The following is a 17,202-nucleotide window of genomic DNA, read 5'->3' as shown; positions in this document are numbered from 1 at the left end:
TCTTGTTTCTTTTGCCATGTAATATGGTCCTGTAATATAGCCATGTAATATGGTCCTGAAATACATATAAAATTTAGACATAGGAAAGTTTTACAACTTGGCGTTGATGGGCACCATTCCAAGAAAGCTCGTATTAATAACAGCAGAAAATCTAAAATTATACTTTGCCTTTTGAACAAATTTTACACATTTCATACACATTCTTTCATGTGTATGTGTGCTGTTTCTTAAATTTATTTTTGCCTCTAGTATACTCTGGAAGACTTAATTTCCTTTAATCAGAATTAATCCTTAATTATTATCCTCCCCATCCAAGCTTATAAAATAATAAAGGCCAGATATTATTCATTATTTGGAAAATGCTACAAATATTACTGTACTTAAGATATGGTAACATTGCCAAAATTTAAAATATGTTGGTCTGGCTCAAAATGTTCATGCTTCAGGTTGTATGTGAGATGCCAAAATTTGGCACAAGAACACCAGTTTAGGAATATTGATAAGATAGTATGAAAAAATAAGACATTGTCCAAAATTCAATATTGAGAAAGTACAGAACCTAAGGTTTGTATATATATACATACCTTCCTTCAAGATGTAGGACCCCACCTAACTCTTTGGGTGTCTTACATACAGTGGATTTTCAATAAAAATGTCATAACACTGACGACTACATTACTATACCAATCAGTCCTTTAGGCTGCAAGCTGTTCAAGTAAAACACATCTTGTCGACTTCTTCTGTGGAATCCATCAGTAGTATAGCTTAGTAGCTATAGCACAGGCTTTACTGTTGCAGAGGTGTTAGTTCAAATCTTGACTTTACCTCTTATTGGAAAGGTAGTTTATCTGTCTAAGCCTCAGTGCCCTTATGGATATGAATGACAATAACAAGATCTACCCATCAGGTTTGCTAATTCATCATTCAACAGACATTTGTTGAACACTTTCAATTGCCAAACATTGCTGAGTGAATTAAGATAATGCCTCAGGGTTACCTCTGAAAGAAGGCTCAGAACAGAGCCCTCCACATAGACACCTTTCAAAGAGTGAATAATACTTTCTCAGCATTGATGAGTTTGCGATGTTCTCTTATTAATCTGGTCATCATGGTCATGACAAAAGTTGGCAATTGGGGTACATTTCTTAAATCAAGTATTTCTATGGCTTTCTGGTTTTCCTTTACTTCTTAAGTTTCTTTTTCTTGTCAGCCATATATGACGTCTGGTTTACCTTTTTTTCCCAGAATGGAGTCTACTGAAAAATGTGAAGTGGTAATTCAACATTTTAATGGAAAATATCTGAAAACACCACCAGGCATCCCAGGTAAGAAATGTCACTAATTAGTCACTAAATGATGCCGAGGCTTAAATTGCTCTTATTAGAATAAGTACATGGTAGAGCCTTTGTTGATCACTGCAGATTTGGGGAGTTTGCTTTTATTCATGTGTATTTTTAAAAAATACTGTGTATCAACTCATCTTTCTCAAAAACTTTTTGGTAATTCTTCTTTGGCTTTTTGAATCTCTGCTGCTAATTTTGTAAAGTGGATTAGAAGAAAACCATAGCAAATAATAGTTAAAGAATGATGTGCTGGAAGTGATGGAAGTTTATGACTCAGCATTAATATTAAAATTCCAATTTCTTAGTTACAAAATACCTAAACAATGATATTCACAATGAATCCCACAAATTGATGCCAGCCCTGAAACATTTCTTACCAGTCCATGACAAGAAAAGTACAGAAACTGAGAGAAAACATTTAGAAACTTGTATAATGATTTGATAATGTCATGAAATCTGAGTGCATAATTTTCTTTTACAAAAATATTGGTTACTGACAAATTGGAAATTTTAGAAAATACTGTCTATTTATCAGAGCTAGTTTGAGAAGTCCCAATCTGAACTATCCCAGGGCATTTCACACTTCCCAAGGCAAAATTCCTAAGGTTTTATATGCATCATAAAGTGTTCTAACTTTATACTATTAAGAATTACATTAAACATGAAATAATTGGATTTATTATGTGTATCAGAGCTACAAATGCCAGAAGTTGAGGCGGTAATGTATGTGGAAGGTTTTAATATTAACTAAGTAAAGTTTTAAATATAATTTCTATATAAAAATTAACAATTGAATGAAGTATTAAACTAAGAAAAATTACATAAATAATCATCTGAATAAGGCAGGTTGGTTTATTTGTTGGTATTTTATATACTGTTAGTCTCAGAGGAGACTAAGGTGACTTCTTTCATCTTACAATACGTGGCTTTCATCTTTATAAGCTTGATTTCAATAGTGTTTGCTGTATAATGCATCTACTATTTAAAACCCATCAGAGAGTTCAGAGGTTGAGCATTTTAGTTTCTTAAAATATATTGAGTTTATAGATAAGAGGAAGCGTATACAAAAAGAGAAATATTTTTGTGGAGGGTTTTGTAATGACTTGCTTTGTTTAAGGGGGATGTCAAGAATGCAGAAAGACCCTTCAGACAGACAACTTGCATAATCTGAAAATCTAAAGTAGCTGATTGCTGGCTAATCAGTGAGTCAACATATAGTGAAGACTGTGCCTTGATTTGGTTAGCTTCCATGTGTAACGTTCCCTTGGGAACTGACTGCATTATGATCCAATTGGAGACATATGGTGTTGTTAAGAAAAGAGTTAGCAGTTTTCATCTCAGCATGTTAGCTGCCCTTGCATTTTAGCAGAAATACTTTTTTTTTTTTTTTTATAAACAGACATTTTAAGACACTTTACTCAAACCTGTCATCGAGTAAAGGAGTTGCATTGTTTGTGGACTTTCCTCTTATTTGTCCTATTTTATCCAACAGAGACCTATCTATATAGTTGTTCAAACTAGGTGTAAATTATATAATTATATAAAAATAAAAATGAGCACACTGTGTAGAAATTATGGATGATTCAAGTTTTATCACATCTCAATTTTTTGATTTGTTAAAAAAATTGTTATGTCAAAAAGACATATTGAAAGCTTTCTTGCCCTGATTGATTTGAAGGTATTTCATTTGGTTTTCCCCATAGAACATATTGCTGACTAATACAATTTAATGCTGAAGACAAAGAAAGTCACTACAAATCCCCAAATGTCTGGGCATCCTTCCAGAATATGCAGGCTGTGATATTAACCTATCTAATATCATAGCTACACCCAATGGAAACATCGTGAATAGCAGGAACTTGGTTATGAGTTTTCTCACTCATTTTTATCTCCTGGGAACAAGAAAGACAAAATAATTATGTTCAGTTATAAAACTCTTAGGAGAGGTAACTGTATGCTTCTGAGATTTCCACTCATCATAATAGAACTAAATACACAATATTGATCATCATCAGTGCTTGAATCTGCTTATTTATAAATTACTTTGAAAGTTAGAGTTGAATAAAGGCTTCAAATGCTAAGTAAAGACATTTAATCTTTGATACTTAAATTAGGTGTGGAAGAAAAGAGGATATAATACAAGATATGGGTATTTTGAAAGGTAAAGTAGTAATTTGCCCTTGTTGAGTAGAATTATTAAGTCACGACAGGTATAACTACAATTTGGGTGTATGCTGTCTGCCTTTATTGGTCCTCATTACTTACTACCTGGAAATAGCTGAAATCTTACTTTCAGAAATATATGTCTTAGCCAATATCCAATTCCATATTTACAACAGGGAGTAGGATATCACTATGAGCTATGGCATCAGATATTCATACTTTTTTTTAAGTGGCCAATTTCCTAATCTTTTTCATTACTTTAGAGAGTGTGTCTTTGCTTGTGAATATACTCCACTATAATTAGTGTGACCCACTGAAAACTAAAATACAATTTTAAAATCTGAAAAATCTCAGTGTTCTGCCTTATCAAGATTTCACATATTTGAATTCAGAAGTTTGTGGTTTTATAGAACTGCACATTGATTGTTTAAATACATTGCTTTAAGGTCATGTCGATGAGGGACTCACAGTGATCCAATAATTATGACCCGAGATCCTCAGGCCTTAAGAAAGCTGTTGAAAGATTGAATATTATGTCAATCATCTTCTTCTCATACTAGAGCCCTATTGTATTAGTTTGTTTTCATGCTGCTGATAAAGACATATCCAAGACTGAGCAATTTACAAAAGAATGAGGTTTATTGGACTTACAGTTCCACATAACTGAGGAGGCCTCACAATCATGGTGGAAGGTGAAAAGCATGTCTCACATGATGGTAGACAAGAGAAGAGAGCTCGTGCAGGCAAACTCCCCATTTTAAAACTATCAGATCTCATGAGACTTATTCACAATCACAAGAACAGCACAGGAAAGACCTGCACCCATGATTCAATAATCTCCCATTGGGTCCCTCCTACAACATCTTGAATGGGAATTCAAGATGAGATTTGGGTGGGGACACAGCCAAACTATATTGACTACATTTAATATTACTCTAAGCAAGTACAGAGCGACTGGTGCCATATTCATACTGTCTACCTCTCTGTTTAGGGACAGTGTGGAGAAAATGCGCATGTGTTATTGGGCAAATATAATGGCATTCAGTTTCTGTCACTGTTGACAATGACAATTACTCTTAAAGGAGATGCAAAGCTAATTATTTTCCTGAGATGATCATCTAAGTTTCCAAGTCCCCAACTGTATTATTTCTATAAAAGAACAAGGAAAAAAATCTATTTCAATCTAAAATGTTGACAATGCTCTGAATTTCAAATTCTAAAAATGTCATAGGTAAGGAAATTTGCAAGGACATGTAACACTGACCACATTTATGTTGCTGCCCAATTTCGATTTTAGCCATTGTTGGAATAATTGGCTAATTAAATATGATTCATGTTGGTATTCGGTTCTAATTCCTGACAGATATGTGAGTTGGAAGAGAACTTTACAGATATCTTTTTGGAACATGCTTTATTTCTCTAGGCTCCTCCTATTTATTCATAAAAGATCTTTTTTTAAATGAATGCATCATGGATCATTGATGTCTTTTAGCACATCCCAGAACTACCTCTGTTCATTTTAGATTATAATGTTATCCCCAGATTTTGGTTACCTGGATCAATGAAGCTAAATATACATGCCAAAAGTCAAATTATTGAGTACTAGTATACAGGAAGTTAACAAAGATCAGTCACATGTATTGCTGCCAGCAGATGAGAAGGAGACCAAAAGCATGTGTTAAATAGTGTCAATCATTTGACTGTTGTAGCCATCAGCAGAAAGAGATCATTCAGCGTTTTCTGCCTTCCCTAGAGGGAAAAGAAAATACAGCATTCCATAAATGTTGCATGTCCTACATATCGATCTTGATGCTTTTCTGGACAAAATGAAGGATCATTAGTTGCTTGCCTGCCTAACCCCAGACACTTCTTTGTCCCATAATGAATTGCACAGCAATGTCGTATAGCCCCAAAGTGTTCCATTTTCAAACCTCTGGCAAAAGCAAAGGGTTAGTTCCCAGACACTTCAGGGATCTGTAGGGCATGGACTTGAAAGGCTCACTTTCAAAGAGCCCCCAGAGCAGGATGATACACCATGCGGAAAAGGCTTTCACATGTAGGGACATGTATTGATGAACAGAACATGCAGGCTGGTTTGTGAAAAAATAAATCATGTTTTTCTCTCAAACTAGACATTTTTTTTTTTCCTGTAAGCACGTGCTCCTGTCAGTGGAGCAGTCTTTTCAGAATAAAATGGAATAACTAACTTCTGGTATGCTTTCCTTATTCTTTAGATAATTGTTTCTAATCTCAATTGAAGTAGGGAAAATTTGAGAGAAAGCTTAGCACATTATGGGATCTTATAAAATTTAACAACTCTTGTAACTGACAGAACTTTGCACAAATAGGTATCAGAGGAATAATATTTTTCTAATAAATAAAGCATGGAGCTTTTTGATGTTTTGACATAGTAATTTTAATGTCATGTGTTGATGTAAATAAAAATGTGTATGACTATGTATGTATATGAATACTTTATGGGAGCAAGCAAGGAAAAATATTTACAAAATGATTTTTTAAATGATGAACACAAGTGTTCGTATAAACTTAACATTCCTGCCAGAGTAAACTATTGACAACATATTTAAATCAATTTATCTTACGTGATTCAAAAATCAGAATATTTAAGCAATAGATTTACAAGTTTTTATCAGTGGGGAATGTTGCAGAGCCTTAAAGTCTGTGTTTGCTCAATAGTAACTGTCTATTAAGTCCACAAATAAAACTATAGCTGAGAAGAGGTAACAAATAAAAAATGCTATGGTGTGTAGTTGGGCAAAAAATATTTCTTGATTGTTCTGCTCAGGTGGAGCATTGCTTCTCTCCAAATGTTTCATCTTTGTGAAACTAAAGCATCACTTGTATAACACACTTTGTGAACAATGTAATCCCCAATTGGGTATCATTTTAGATTTTTCACTAGTAAAAATTTTTTCATTCTTAATGTTGGTGATGTCTTCAGATTATTTCTATGTATCAAACATACTTTGTTGCTTCGTGATGAAGAAAACACCTTTAGAATATTATTAATGAACTTCATAGAGCAGCTGGACAATATCATGGTTAATGGAGTCTAAGCATCTATGTGAATTCTATGGAATTTGATTAGGTCAATCAGTTTTCAACCTTTCTATGGAGCTGCATCTGATATTGTGAAGGTAAAAAAGCTATGTGCTGGTAACTGATTAGATATATAAGAAAGGAAGAAGAGGTGATTAAATTTCTACATCTTTATATGAGAAGCTAAATAGAGAGGGAAAAGTGTTTCCTCTTCAAAAGAATAGAAATAATTGAAATGAGTGTTTTGACAGGGCTACATCTACTCTACTCACCTGTGATTTCAGCTGCATAGGAGATGCAATCTAGAAGCATCTTACCTCATGTATCCACCTAGTTTCTTCACTTTTCTACCTCAGTACAAAATCTATAAAAGCTTGCTCAATGAGACAGACAAATGTCTTCTACAAATTTTGGGGGAATTATCACCCCCTGGGATAGCCTTCAATCATCAGGGTATAGGAGCCAGAAGATAATATTGGGTCTCTCATCCTTTGGAAGGATAATTCTGAGTCATATTCTACAGGGTTCCTTGAGAGGTTATCCACAGTGGTCACAAGCTCAATGAGGTTTCCTTTATTAGCATTTTCCCCCTTCCCCGTCTTTTCCTTTTCTATCATATCAGCTTCCTGACATCAGCTCCCAATTAAACTACCTTCTCCCATGCTCTGATTTTAGGGAAAGTCAAATTCAAGTTGGGAGTTCTAGAAATTATGTTAGGGAACTACTTTTTGATTCAAAACCTCTGGCTATAAAGGAAGGTATTCGCTTCACTAAAGTAGTAAAGTGAATTTCATGGCCCAAATATACTGTTTTTATGACTTTTATTCTTAAAAAGCTGATATTATAAATCACATAGTAGGGTTAATGAAGGCGAACATTAGAGGTAGTAGTCAGGTAGCAAGCCAGGGTTGAAATTTAGCAAGAGAGGTATGGAAAAAGACAAGAAGGACAAGAAAAAGCCAAGAATGGTGGCATGGCTGACTTGAGAACAACTGAGGACATAAAGAGTTAGATGGCTGATAAAAATGGAAAAGATTTAGGGAAGCCATAAAGCCCGTAAAGTGAAGGTGAGGTACAGGCATAGACAATTATCATCAAAGAGAAGGTATTTTTTTTGAGGTTTCGGTCTTGGATAAATGTAGAGGTGGACATCGAATATGACATCCAGTGTGTGAATGCCTACAGCTGGCTGAAGTCAAGTGAAGAAGATCTTTAGTCAAGCAGCTGGAGGCTTATGATTAGAAAGTTGGAAGGTCTTTCACTATTATCTTTAATTTTATTACTTAATGTCATACTTGCCTTGATTGCCTCTTGAAGTTCTGATCTTGGTAGGAGCAGGTTAAGTGAATAGTGACAAAGAGTTTCTCTATTTTTTTGTTTGTTTTAATTTATCTGATTTTGAATTTTCCAAACCAGAGTCTTTTTCATCTTTTGTGGCTCAAGGGTTGTATGCTTAGCTCTGTAAATTCTCGCTAAATACTCTTTGGAGTTGTATGGTTTCATGAATTAAATGACAATCATACATATATTTGCTTTTAATGAACTTTTTGAAGGTATGGGGAGGATGCACAGCTCTGGGTAGACAAACATGCAACCAATTTGGGGGAGCACATTGAGGAAAATCTTAAAATATTTTTAAAGTTTTAATTTTAAAAATCTCCATATCTAAATAGAGAGAGAGAGAAAGAAAGCAAGAGCAAACGAGAGAGAAATGTTTATAAGAGTAAGAAACTTATTTGAAAAAAATTCCAGTTACATTTCGGAAAGTCTAATTTTTCTAAGACTGCTTTTCAAGGTGTACACTGAGGACCTAATTGTAGTTTCTTTAAATAACTCATTCTTGAACAGTGCAATGATGAATTCTGTTTTCTGGCATGGCAAATGGTCTTGCCTAATTATACTGGAATAATGTTTCTAAACTTTTTGCCACTGGAGCTAGTTAAGCACAATGATTATGCAGCACTTTTGCTCCCCCTGCCACTTCTTCACATAAAAAGATAAATGTCTTGAGAAAAAACAAAAAAGAGAATTTCTTATCTATATTATATCCCTTTTGGCATAATAATGTTGCTCAATTCTGCCTAGATAAATTATCACATTAACTTATTATTTCTTTTATAATGCTATGTGATATAACATACTCTATAGTTTTTAATCAATAAGATATGGTTAATGCTTTCTTTACCATATTTTTTCATGGTTTCATATAAAGCACCAGTAAGTAGCAGCATAATGTGTCTGCAGTTTCCATTTGGTTACATAATTTGATTGATTAAAATAGTTGTAATTTCATGAGAGAAAAGGGATGAGGAGGTTTACTATACATCTCCAAAATCATGAACTACCTTCATAACTTATTTCTAAAATACTGACTCCATTCAGGTCTGCACGAGTTTCTGAACTGAAAATTTCACGTAAAAACTTACAAAATAAATAATAAAACACTAATTTTGCTTCTAACACCATGTTGGGCTTTGCCTTCTGTCAGCATCACTAATGAGTAGCTAAACCATTTAGTGTCTGTCTGGATGAGTCCTATTAGCAAGCTGAGGGTTGAGTGGCTTAAGACCAATTAACACACAAGCCAGAGAAACCAAATTGAATAATTAAGTTCTTAGTGCATTTCAGAATCTAGAATCTCATTTAATAGGATTGATTTAAGAACACATTCTAACCAATTTTTGTATGAATGGATAGTATTCAAAATTAAATACTTACCACTTTCTCCCTGTAACCATCAAAAAGCCTGCTATACACACGCCTCATTATTTATGATCTGATTTTTTAGAATGAAAAGTCTGCAAAACTTAAGAAAATATTTTAAGAGAAATGTGAATGAAAACAGTAGGCAAGTTCTGAACTAGTCATTATGTGTTTATCTTATTTCTGCTTTCTCTGATTTCTTATGTCTTTCAGCCCTGAATGATGAGTCAATTATTTGAGTAATATTTTAGTTATTTTTCAGTACAAAAAACAAATCTTTCATAGGAAATTGGCATGCTTATGAAGATTCATTTGTCCCATTAGATTGTGGGTTTTTTAAAAAAGAACTTTGATGTTTATCTCCCCCATCTTCCTTAAACAATTCAAACCCTTTGAAAACAACGACTGTACCTTACTCTTTCTTCCAAACATCTAACCCAAAGCCTGGCACAGAACAGTATGAATATCATTTGTTAAACAAATAAGCAAATACCTACTTGTGGCAGACAGAATAACAGTCCTCTAAAGATCTGTAAGTCCTAATCCCCAGAACCTGTAAATATGTTAGGTTACATGAAAAAGAGTAATCGAGGTTACAGCAGGAATTAAGGTTGCAGCTGGAATTAAGGTTGCTAATAAACTGACCTTAAAATAGGGAAATTATTGTCTTAGTTTGTTGTCGTATTGATATAAAGAACTACCTGAGGCTGGGTAATTTATAAAAAAGAGAAGTTTAGTTGACTCCTGGTTCCACAGAGTGTACAAGAAGCATGGTTGGAGAAGACTCAGTAAACTTACATCAGGGCAGAATGTGAAGGGGAAGCAGGCATGATCTACATGGCTGGCACAGGAGGAAGAGAGTGAAGGAGGAGGTGCTACACACTTTTCAATAACCAGATCTTGTAAGAACTCACTATCATGAGAATAGCATGGAGGAAATCTGCCCCCATGATCCAGTCACCTCCCACCAGGTCCGTCCTCCAACATTGAGGATTGCAATTCAACATGAGATTTGGGTAGAGGCACAAATCCAATCCATACCAATTAGCATGGTTTATCTGCGTGGGCCCAGTATAATTAGAAGCATCCTCAAAAGTGGAGGAGAAAGGTAGAAGAGGAGGTCGGAGTGTGAAAAGAATTAACCCAACATTGCTGGCCTTGAAGACAGGAGGCAGCCTTTGGAAGTTGAAAAAGGCAAAAAATTGGATTTTTCCCCTAGAGCCTCCAGAAATAAACTTAGCTTTGCTGACACCTTGATTTTAGCCCAGTGAGATCTGTGTTAGACTTCTGACCTATAGAACTGTGAGATAATAAGTTTATGTTGTTTTATGCCTCTAAGTCTTAGATAATTTGTTATAGCAACAATAGCAAACTAAATATACTAGTATAGAACTTGTATTCACTGAATATCATTCAGACTATTCCTATATTAATTATTAAATAGCCTCCAAAAAACTCTCATAGTTTATCCTAATTTTTACCTTCTTTGTGAGTTTTTATTGAAGAAAAATAATATTCAGTGATGCTTGTTAAAGCACAGTAAGAAACACTTTTTCTCAGCACCATCACGATAGTTAGAAGCACCACTGCAATGGAGTCTCTTACAGTAGAGATGAGAGATTGGACTCAACTCCGAATGCAGCATAGACAAGTGGAAATTTACAGCCAAGGAGCAGCATAGGAGGTCAGTGGTTGGAAAATTACCAAGAGGAAGCATCAGGGGTAGGATTCTTGCTGAAGACAAGCAAAGGTAATCAGACATCTCCTAGAAGAAAGTTCAGTCAGCTGACTAAAGTAAGGCCAAAGAAATAATATTTTCAGTATCATTAGAGTTGCTTGTGTGTTAAACAGAAAAAAAAAATCTTAATTATTTTAACTTCACAGTTTCTTTATACCTTCTCATAAGCACATATTACTATAGAAGACTGTTCAGTGTCTGAAACAAGAGACTTTGGGAAGTCCTTATATATTAGAGCACATTGTTTTTTATTCAAAGAAATACAATATGAACTTAAACTATCTGATACCATAAGTATGTCAGGAAAATAATCCTAATTGCTAATGTAAATCCATGCCAATGTGTATCTCTTGGGTCTCAACCTTAATACTTGCTTTCAATAATTCCTATTCTTGAAAAATTATTAGGGCCTAGAAAAACAGAATGGAGCTCCTTGAGGTTAAAAACAACTTTAAGTTTTAGATGATTATATCTAAAGCATAGATCATGCTCACACCCCTACTCATTGTCCCATGAAACAGGGAGTGTCCTAAAGCTCTAAATGTCCTGAATCTTTCATATGAAAGTTTAGTTTTGAGATACAAATTAAAAATTTAAAGGTGGTGAATGTACATACTTACTATATATTAAGAAAGATAGATAATGCTTATGATTAAATGATTTAAAAAATTAAGTGAATTTTCAAAAATGTGTTTCTTAGCCAAAGTTGTTATACATTCCATATTACTCCTGTAGCAAGACTGGGAGCCTGTACATATGAAAACATAACCATTTTCTATTGAACTGAGTGTGAGACGCATTTTGGACCAGGGGTTTATATCAAACAGTTGCACTAGTTGAACCGCTGAGATGCCCTAAAGAAAAAGAACTCAATAATTTAAGTTGATTTCTAGCTGTTTGTTATTAGAGCAGATGTTAGTGCTCCTGGAGTGTTTGCCCGTGGCCATCAGCCAGCACCTGCATCTCTCATTAGGTGGACTGCCCTCAGGCCGCAGCAGCCTCTTTTGCCTGTGAGCAGTGACAGTCAGAAGTACCTGGGAATTTACATCCCCATTTGGGGCTGTCCATAAACAGTGACTGATAGCTGTTAGAGTATCAATATCCCAGTTCTTCTGCTTCTGATGAGAATACTCTGTGTGTGACGTATACTATCTCTGTAGCTTTCCTGAAGGATTCAGACAGTTATAGTTTGTGAGACTGTTTAACACCACATCCTTGCTTGACTCCTTCACTTCCTGGTCCCAATTCCCTATTCTCTTACTGGCTTTTCCTGAAAATACTTCCTAAGAATTCATGTTCACAAGCAACCTTGTTTCAAAGTCTGTTTCTGGTGGACCCAAACTAAGGTATTATATCCATATACAGCCTAAATGTGTATTCTATGATCTATTATTTTCATTAATGTTTTGAGTTTTACAGTCTCATCTATAAAATGTACTAAAGTTAACTGAATCCCTCAGGATAGATTGAGGGAGGTTTCAGAAGTGAATAGAAAATTCCTCAGATTCCCTCACTTCACTGGAAATAGACATACTAGACACTCTAAGTAAGGCAGTATTTGTTGATAGGTCACTGGCTTCTTTGTAAAAGGGATACACCATTTGAATGTTGATAAAGCATGTGTAATGGCAGATAAAAATGTGATCAGGTCTCCTGTGAGTGAGCAATCACCGGCTGATTATCATTGAGCTAATCACAATATGTCTTAATAAAGGTCCATTCAAAAGAATCAAAATCGTATCCATATATAAGATAATGGGGTTTTGAAATAAAAAAAAAATCTTAGCAAAGTATACAAAAGCACTGAAGAAAAGTATTGAAACTAGTATGTTTTTACACATAATCGTTTTAAGATGGTATAGTGAGCTCGCTACAAAGGGTGTTACAGAGACTGCTGGAGGTCCCTAAGATCCTTTCTGGTGGTCTACAAGGTCAAAAATATTTTTCTCATAATACTAATTCATTTATTTGCCTTTTTCACTCTGATTCTCTCATGAATGTTAAGTGGAGTTTTCCAGGGGCTACATGATTTCAGATGTGGCAAAAGATGGAATATGGAAGCAAATATTAGAATCTAGCTGTCTTCTATTAAGCCAGAAATGACAAAGCCATTCTTCTCTTTTTTATTTTGCTTCTGGAAATAGTATTTTTAAATAAAAATATATGATTTATGTCAATATGGAACAGAACTAGTATTATTTTAAAATAAATAAACATCTACTTATTTTATTTTTTAATGGCAAGCATCAATAAATATAACCTGTCTAAACAAGTTTTGGGGAATCTTCAATAATTTTTCAGAGTGTAAAGAGGCCCTGAGACAAAAACAAAAATCAAACATTGAAAACTGCCCATATAGAACAAATTCAAGCCCTTCATCTTAGAAAAGATGAAGAAAGATAACCAAGATAAAGGCGGAGCTTAAAATATGCTCTCACTTTTTTTGGTCTTATTTTGAGAACCTATGTATGTTCTAGAAAGCTAGTTTCAATGGAGCAATTGAAAACTAAATTTCAGGCCAGGAGCAGTGGCTCACACCTGTAATCCCAGCACTTTGGGAGGCTGAGGCAGGTGGATCACGAGGTCAGGAGATCAAGACAATCCTGGCTAACACGGTGAAACCCCGTCTCTACTAAAAATACAAAAAATTAGCTGGGCGTGGTGGCGGGAGCCTGTAGTCCCAGCTACTTGGGAGACTGAGGCAGGAGAATGGCATGAACCCAGGAGGCGGAGCTTGCAGTGAGCCGAGATGGCACCACTGCACTCCAGCCTAGGCGACAGAGCGAGACTCTGTCTCAAATAAATTAATTAATTAATTAATTAATTTCAATTAAATGAGTGCTACCAGTTTTTATTTTTTATTTATTTATTTTTTAACAAGCATTCAGGTGCCTATAGTGAGTATTTTGTTTTATTTTTTAAATGTAGAAGCAATGGTTAGTCTTCTGAACATTTGCATTCTCATTTTTATTAGCAACTAGCATATTGTTTGACAGAATATGTGAATGTTTTATTAAGACAACGTATTTAAGCAGCATGTGTGGCGTGCTGCAGTTGTGGGGATGGAATTACGTGAATTTGTAAGTGGCATGTGAATGAGTCTGCCAAAATTTAGGGAGAGTTTAAGACTAACATCTAGGAGGCAGAAAGCTAACCACAGATGCCACATGGCAGCTATGTTATCATGGTAAGAACTGTTCTGTGTTGCTTCTTTTTGTCGCTGCTAATTTCAGATAATGTTCATCTTACATCCGGACTTCACCATGGTGAATGCTATTCACCATGTAGGACATATCTTAAATACGGCCTTCCAGTTTGCTAGTTGTAGTACATGATTAATAATAATAATAATATATTTAAACACTACCATGCAACTAATTGAACCCTGTATATTATTAGTGTTCACATAAACTCTTTAAAAATTTTTCAGAAATTAAAGTCTCCTATTATAGAGTCACATAATCATGATTTCATTAAGATTATTGCATCTTCACCTAATTCGAACGATCTCTAAGGAAAGTAATTCTCTAGTCACCTTTTGTAACTAGTTGTAATTTTATCTGAATGAATCCATGTAATAGATGAAAGAATTTAAAGTAAAATTCTCATATAATTTATTTTTAAAGGACACAACTCAATATTTGCTTACATCGTTTAACAGCCCCTTCATTTCTCATATCCCAAAGACAAGTATTTTACATCTTTGCTATACCTATATGATGTTAAGGAAAAGAACATCAGGTCGGGCGCGGTGGCTCAAGCCTGTAATCCCAGCACTTTGGGAGGCCGAGACGGGAGGATCACGAGGTCAGGAGATCGAGACCATCCTGGCTAACACAGTGAAACCCCTCCTCTACTAAAAAATACAAAAAAAACTAGCCGGACGAGGTGGCGGGCGCCTGTAGTCCCAGCTACTCGGGAGGCTGAGGCAGGAGAATGGCGTAAACCCGGGAGGCGGAGCTTGCAATGAGCTCAGATCTGGCCACTGCACTCCAGCCTGGGTGACAGAGCAAGACTCCATTCTCAAAAAAAAAAAAAAAAAAAAGAAAAGAAAAGAAAAGAAAGGAACACCATTCGTCCAGCTTATGATGTGCTTTCTATGAGATCCTCACGGCCAGGATCCCCTTTGCCGTTTATGAACTTAATTTCGGAAATAACATATGTTACAGAGAATACCACCTTTGCCTTTGGAATCAGATGGACTTTGGTTTCACTTATGATGCTGTCTCCTCTTTGCTTTTTAACTTGAACAAGTTATTTAGCATCTTGCCAGGTTCCTCAGAGAACCTAATTGTTCCATTTGATGTTAACAATATCTCCTTTACAAGTGTTTCTGAATTAATTGAGAGATTTTATACAGCTCCACAAAGAATTCTGGCAGCAAATGGTAGATAGTATTAGAGGCATCTATTAACCTCATGAGAATTATTTCATCAACATCCACCTTCTAGGCTAGAAGTATAATTTAATAGTTGAAGTCTCTGAATGACATCATTGATGAGCGTTATCTCATACATGGGGTATATAAGGTACACATCCTTTGCAACTAGGTAAGGACTACCCTTCCATTTTTAGCCTTTTGTGCAGTTATCATAGCTCATTCTAGAATGGTATCCAGTAAATTATACATGTCCATGTTAGAGGTTGAAAGTTTTCTGAGATAATTGGAAAGAGTATAGCAGTAGAAAAATATTTACCTTGAATTTGCTCTCGTAATTCTCAGACTCATAAACACTGGTCCTATTTTTTTATAGGACCATGGCAGCTGTGTTAATGTAGTCATACACAAATTTGTATGATCCCAAACTTATTGTAATGTTTTCCCAGGATATCATTGCACCTCTAGTTCCCAGGGCCCGTATTCCCCTTGTTTCGCTCTTATTTCCCAAAGAAAGTCTGTTCAACTACACTTTTCATGCAGATTTTCCTGATTTCCAACTCCCCTTTCCTTAACTCTCACAGTACAGCGTTAAATGCTTTTCTCCTATACTGGGTGTCTATTTGTGACATGTAGCCTCATTTAACAACTGTTGTATGCTTACCTTATCTCACTGGATGGCAGAATTATGCGTTTTTTATTCTTTATCTCCTCCAATACCTACCATTTAAACATATGATGTTTAATGTAGACACACTGAATTGAATTTTAAAAGTTGAGCATGTTATTCTAGTGTGATTTCCTAATATTGCCTTAATTCTCTCTTCATAATGCGTTTTGTTAGTAAATGCTTGTAAAGTGAATGCAGAAACCATCCACTATGATAGTTCCACATAGAAATATATGGTATGATACCTTTGGGGTACATTTTAAAACACTTAAACCTCAAAGCCTTCTTTCAAATGGAAGACAATGTTTAAAAGCACAAGAACCCTTTTCATTTTCAGAAAGATTAAATTATCTTTCCATTCTGCTTCCCGCTTTCTATTGCTACTTTCTCCATATTAAATTTTTTAAAGAGTAATGACCTATGGACATTAAACGCAAAAGGAATATAAAAACAATGTGTTGGAATACCAAACATCCTGTTGGTTGTTACAATTAGTTCTACAACAACAATTAGATTCTTTTTTCCAATTAAAATCATTTGAAAACATAGTTTTTTGTCTTCTCAGAGGTTTCTCTTTTCCCAAAGTTTCCTTCAGGTCCTGTCCTTGTAGTACACTGGGATTGTAGTACACTGGCCCTGTGCCACCAGGAGAATGGATTCATTAACCTTTACATTGATTTGAAGTGTTGTTCAAATAAATACTTATACCCTTTATCTCTGATGGCTTAGTGAAGTCCTTTATCAATAGCACTGATATCTCCCCTTGACCTTTGCCTCTTGTTCATTCAGACAATTTCCGTCAAGCTGTTTAATTTACATTTGTAATCTCTTGCTACCTCAGTTAAGTTTGGCACAGAAATCTATTAGTGCTGGATTCAGTAGAATTATTTTACGCCCTATACTCTTTTGGCTTCAGCAAAGAAGAAAATTTCTTTCTTTAAATTTCATTTTTTAATTTCAGGGTTTAAGCATTTCCTACTTTCTGCATATGTGTCTTTTTGTCTTTTGTCTGCCTGTTTCTCTTGTTCTCTTGTTACTCTTTGTATATCATTATTTCAATTTCGCTTCTTCACACCAATATCTACTAAGAGATATAGTTAGGGCCAGGAAATGTTTCTGATACCCTCTTCCCAATCTTATCAATAAA

At 35.0% G+C, this 17,202-nt stretch overlaps 1 protein-coding gene across 13 annotated transcripts in view; it reads left to right on the top strand.

Annotated features, from left to right (window-relative positions):
• Window positions 1-17,202, top strand: part of LOC105470974 (RNA binding motif single stranded interacting protein 3) — a 1,471,638-nt gene that overhangs the window by 1,201,272 nt on the left and 253,164 nt on the right. For all 13 annotated transcript variants that reach the window (XM_071090773.1, XM_071090775.1, XM_071090774.1 and 10 more), the window contains one exon: window positions 1,246-1,325. In XM_071090773.1, coding sequence (XP_070946874.1) covers window positions 1,246-1,325 — 80 coding nt within the window. The remainder of the gene's footprint in view (window positions 1-1,245; window positions 1,326-17,202) is intronic.

This window comes from Macaca nemestrina, chromosome 2 (assembly GCF_043159975.1).
Source record: "Macaca nemestrina isolate mMacNem1 chromosome 2, mMacNem.hap1, whole genome shotgun sequence".
Lineage (NCBI taxonomy): Eukaryota > Metazoa > Chordata > Mammalia > Primates > Cercopithecidae > Macaca > Macaca nemestrina.
This window is presented reverse-complemented; position numbering and strand designations above follow the sequence as displayed.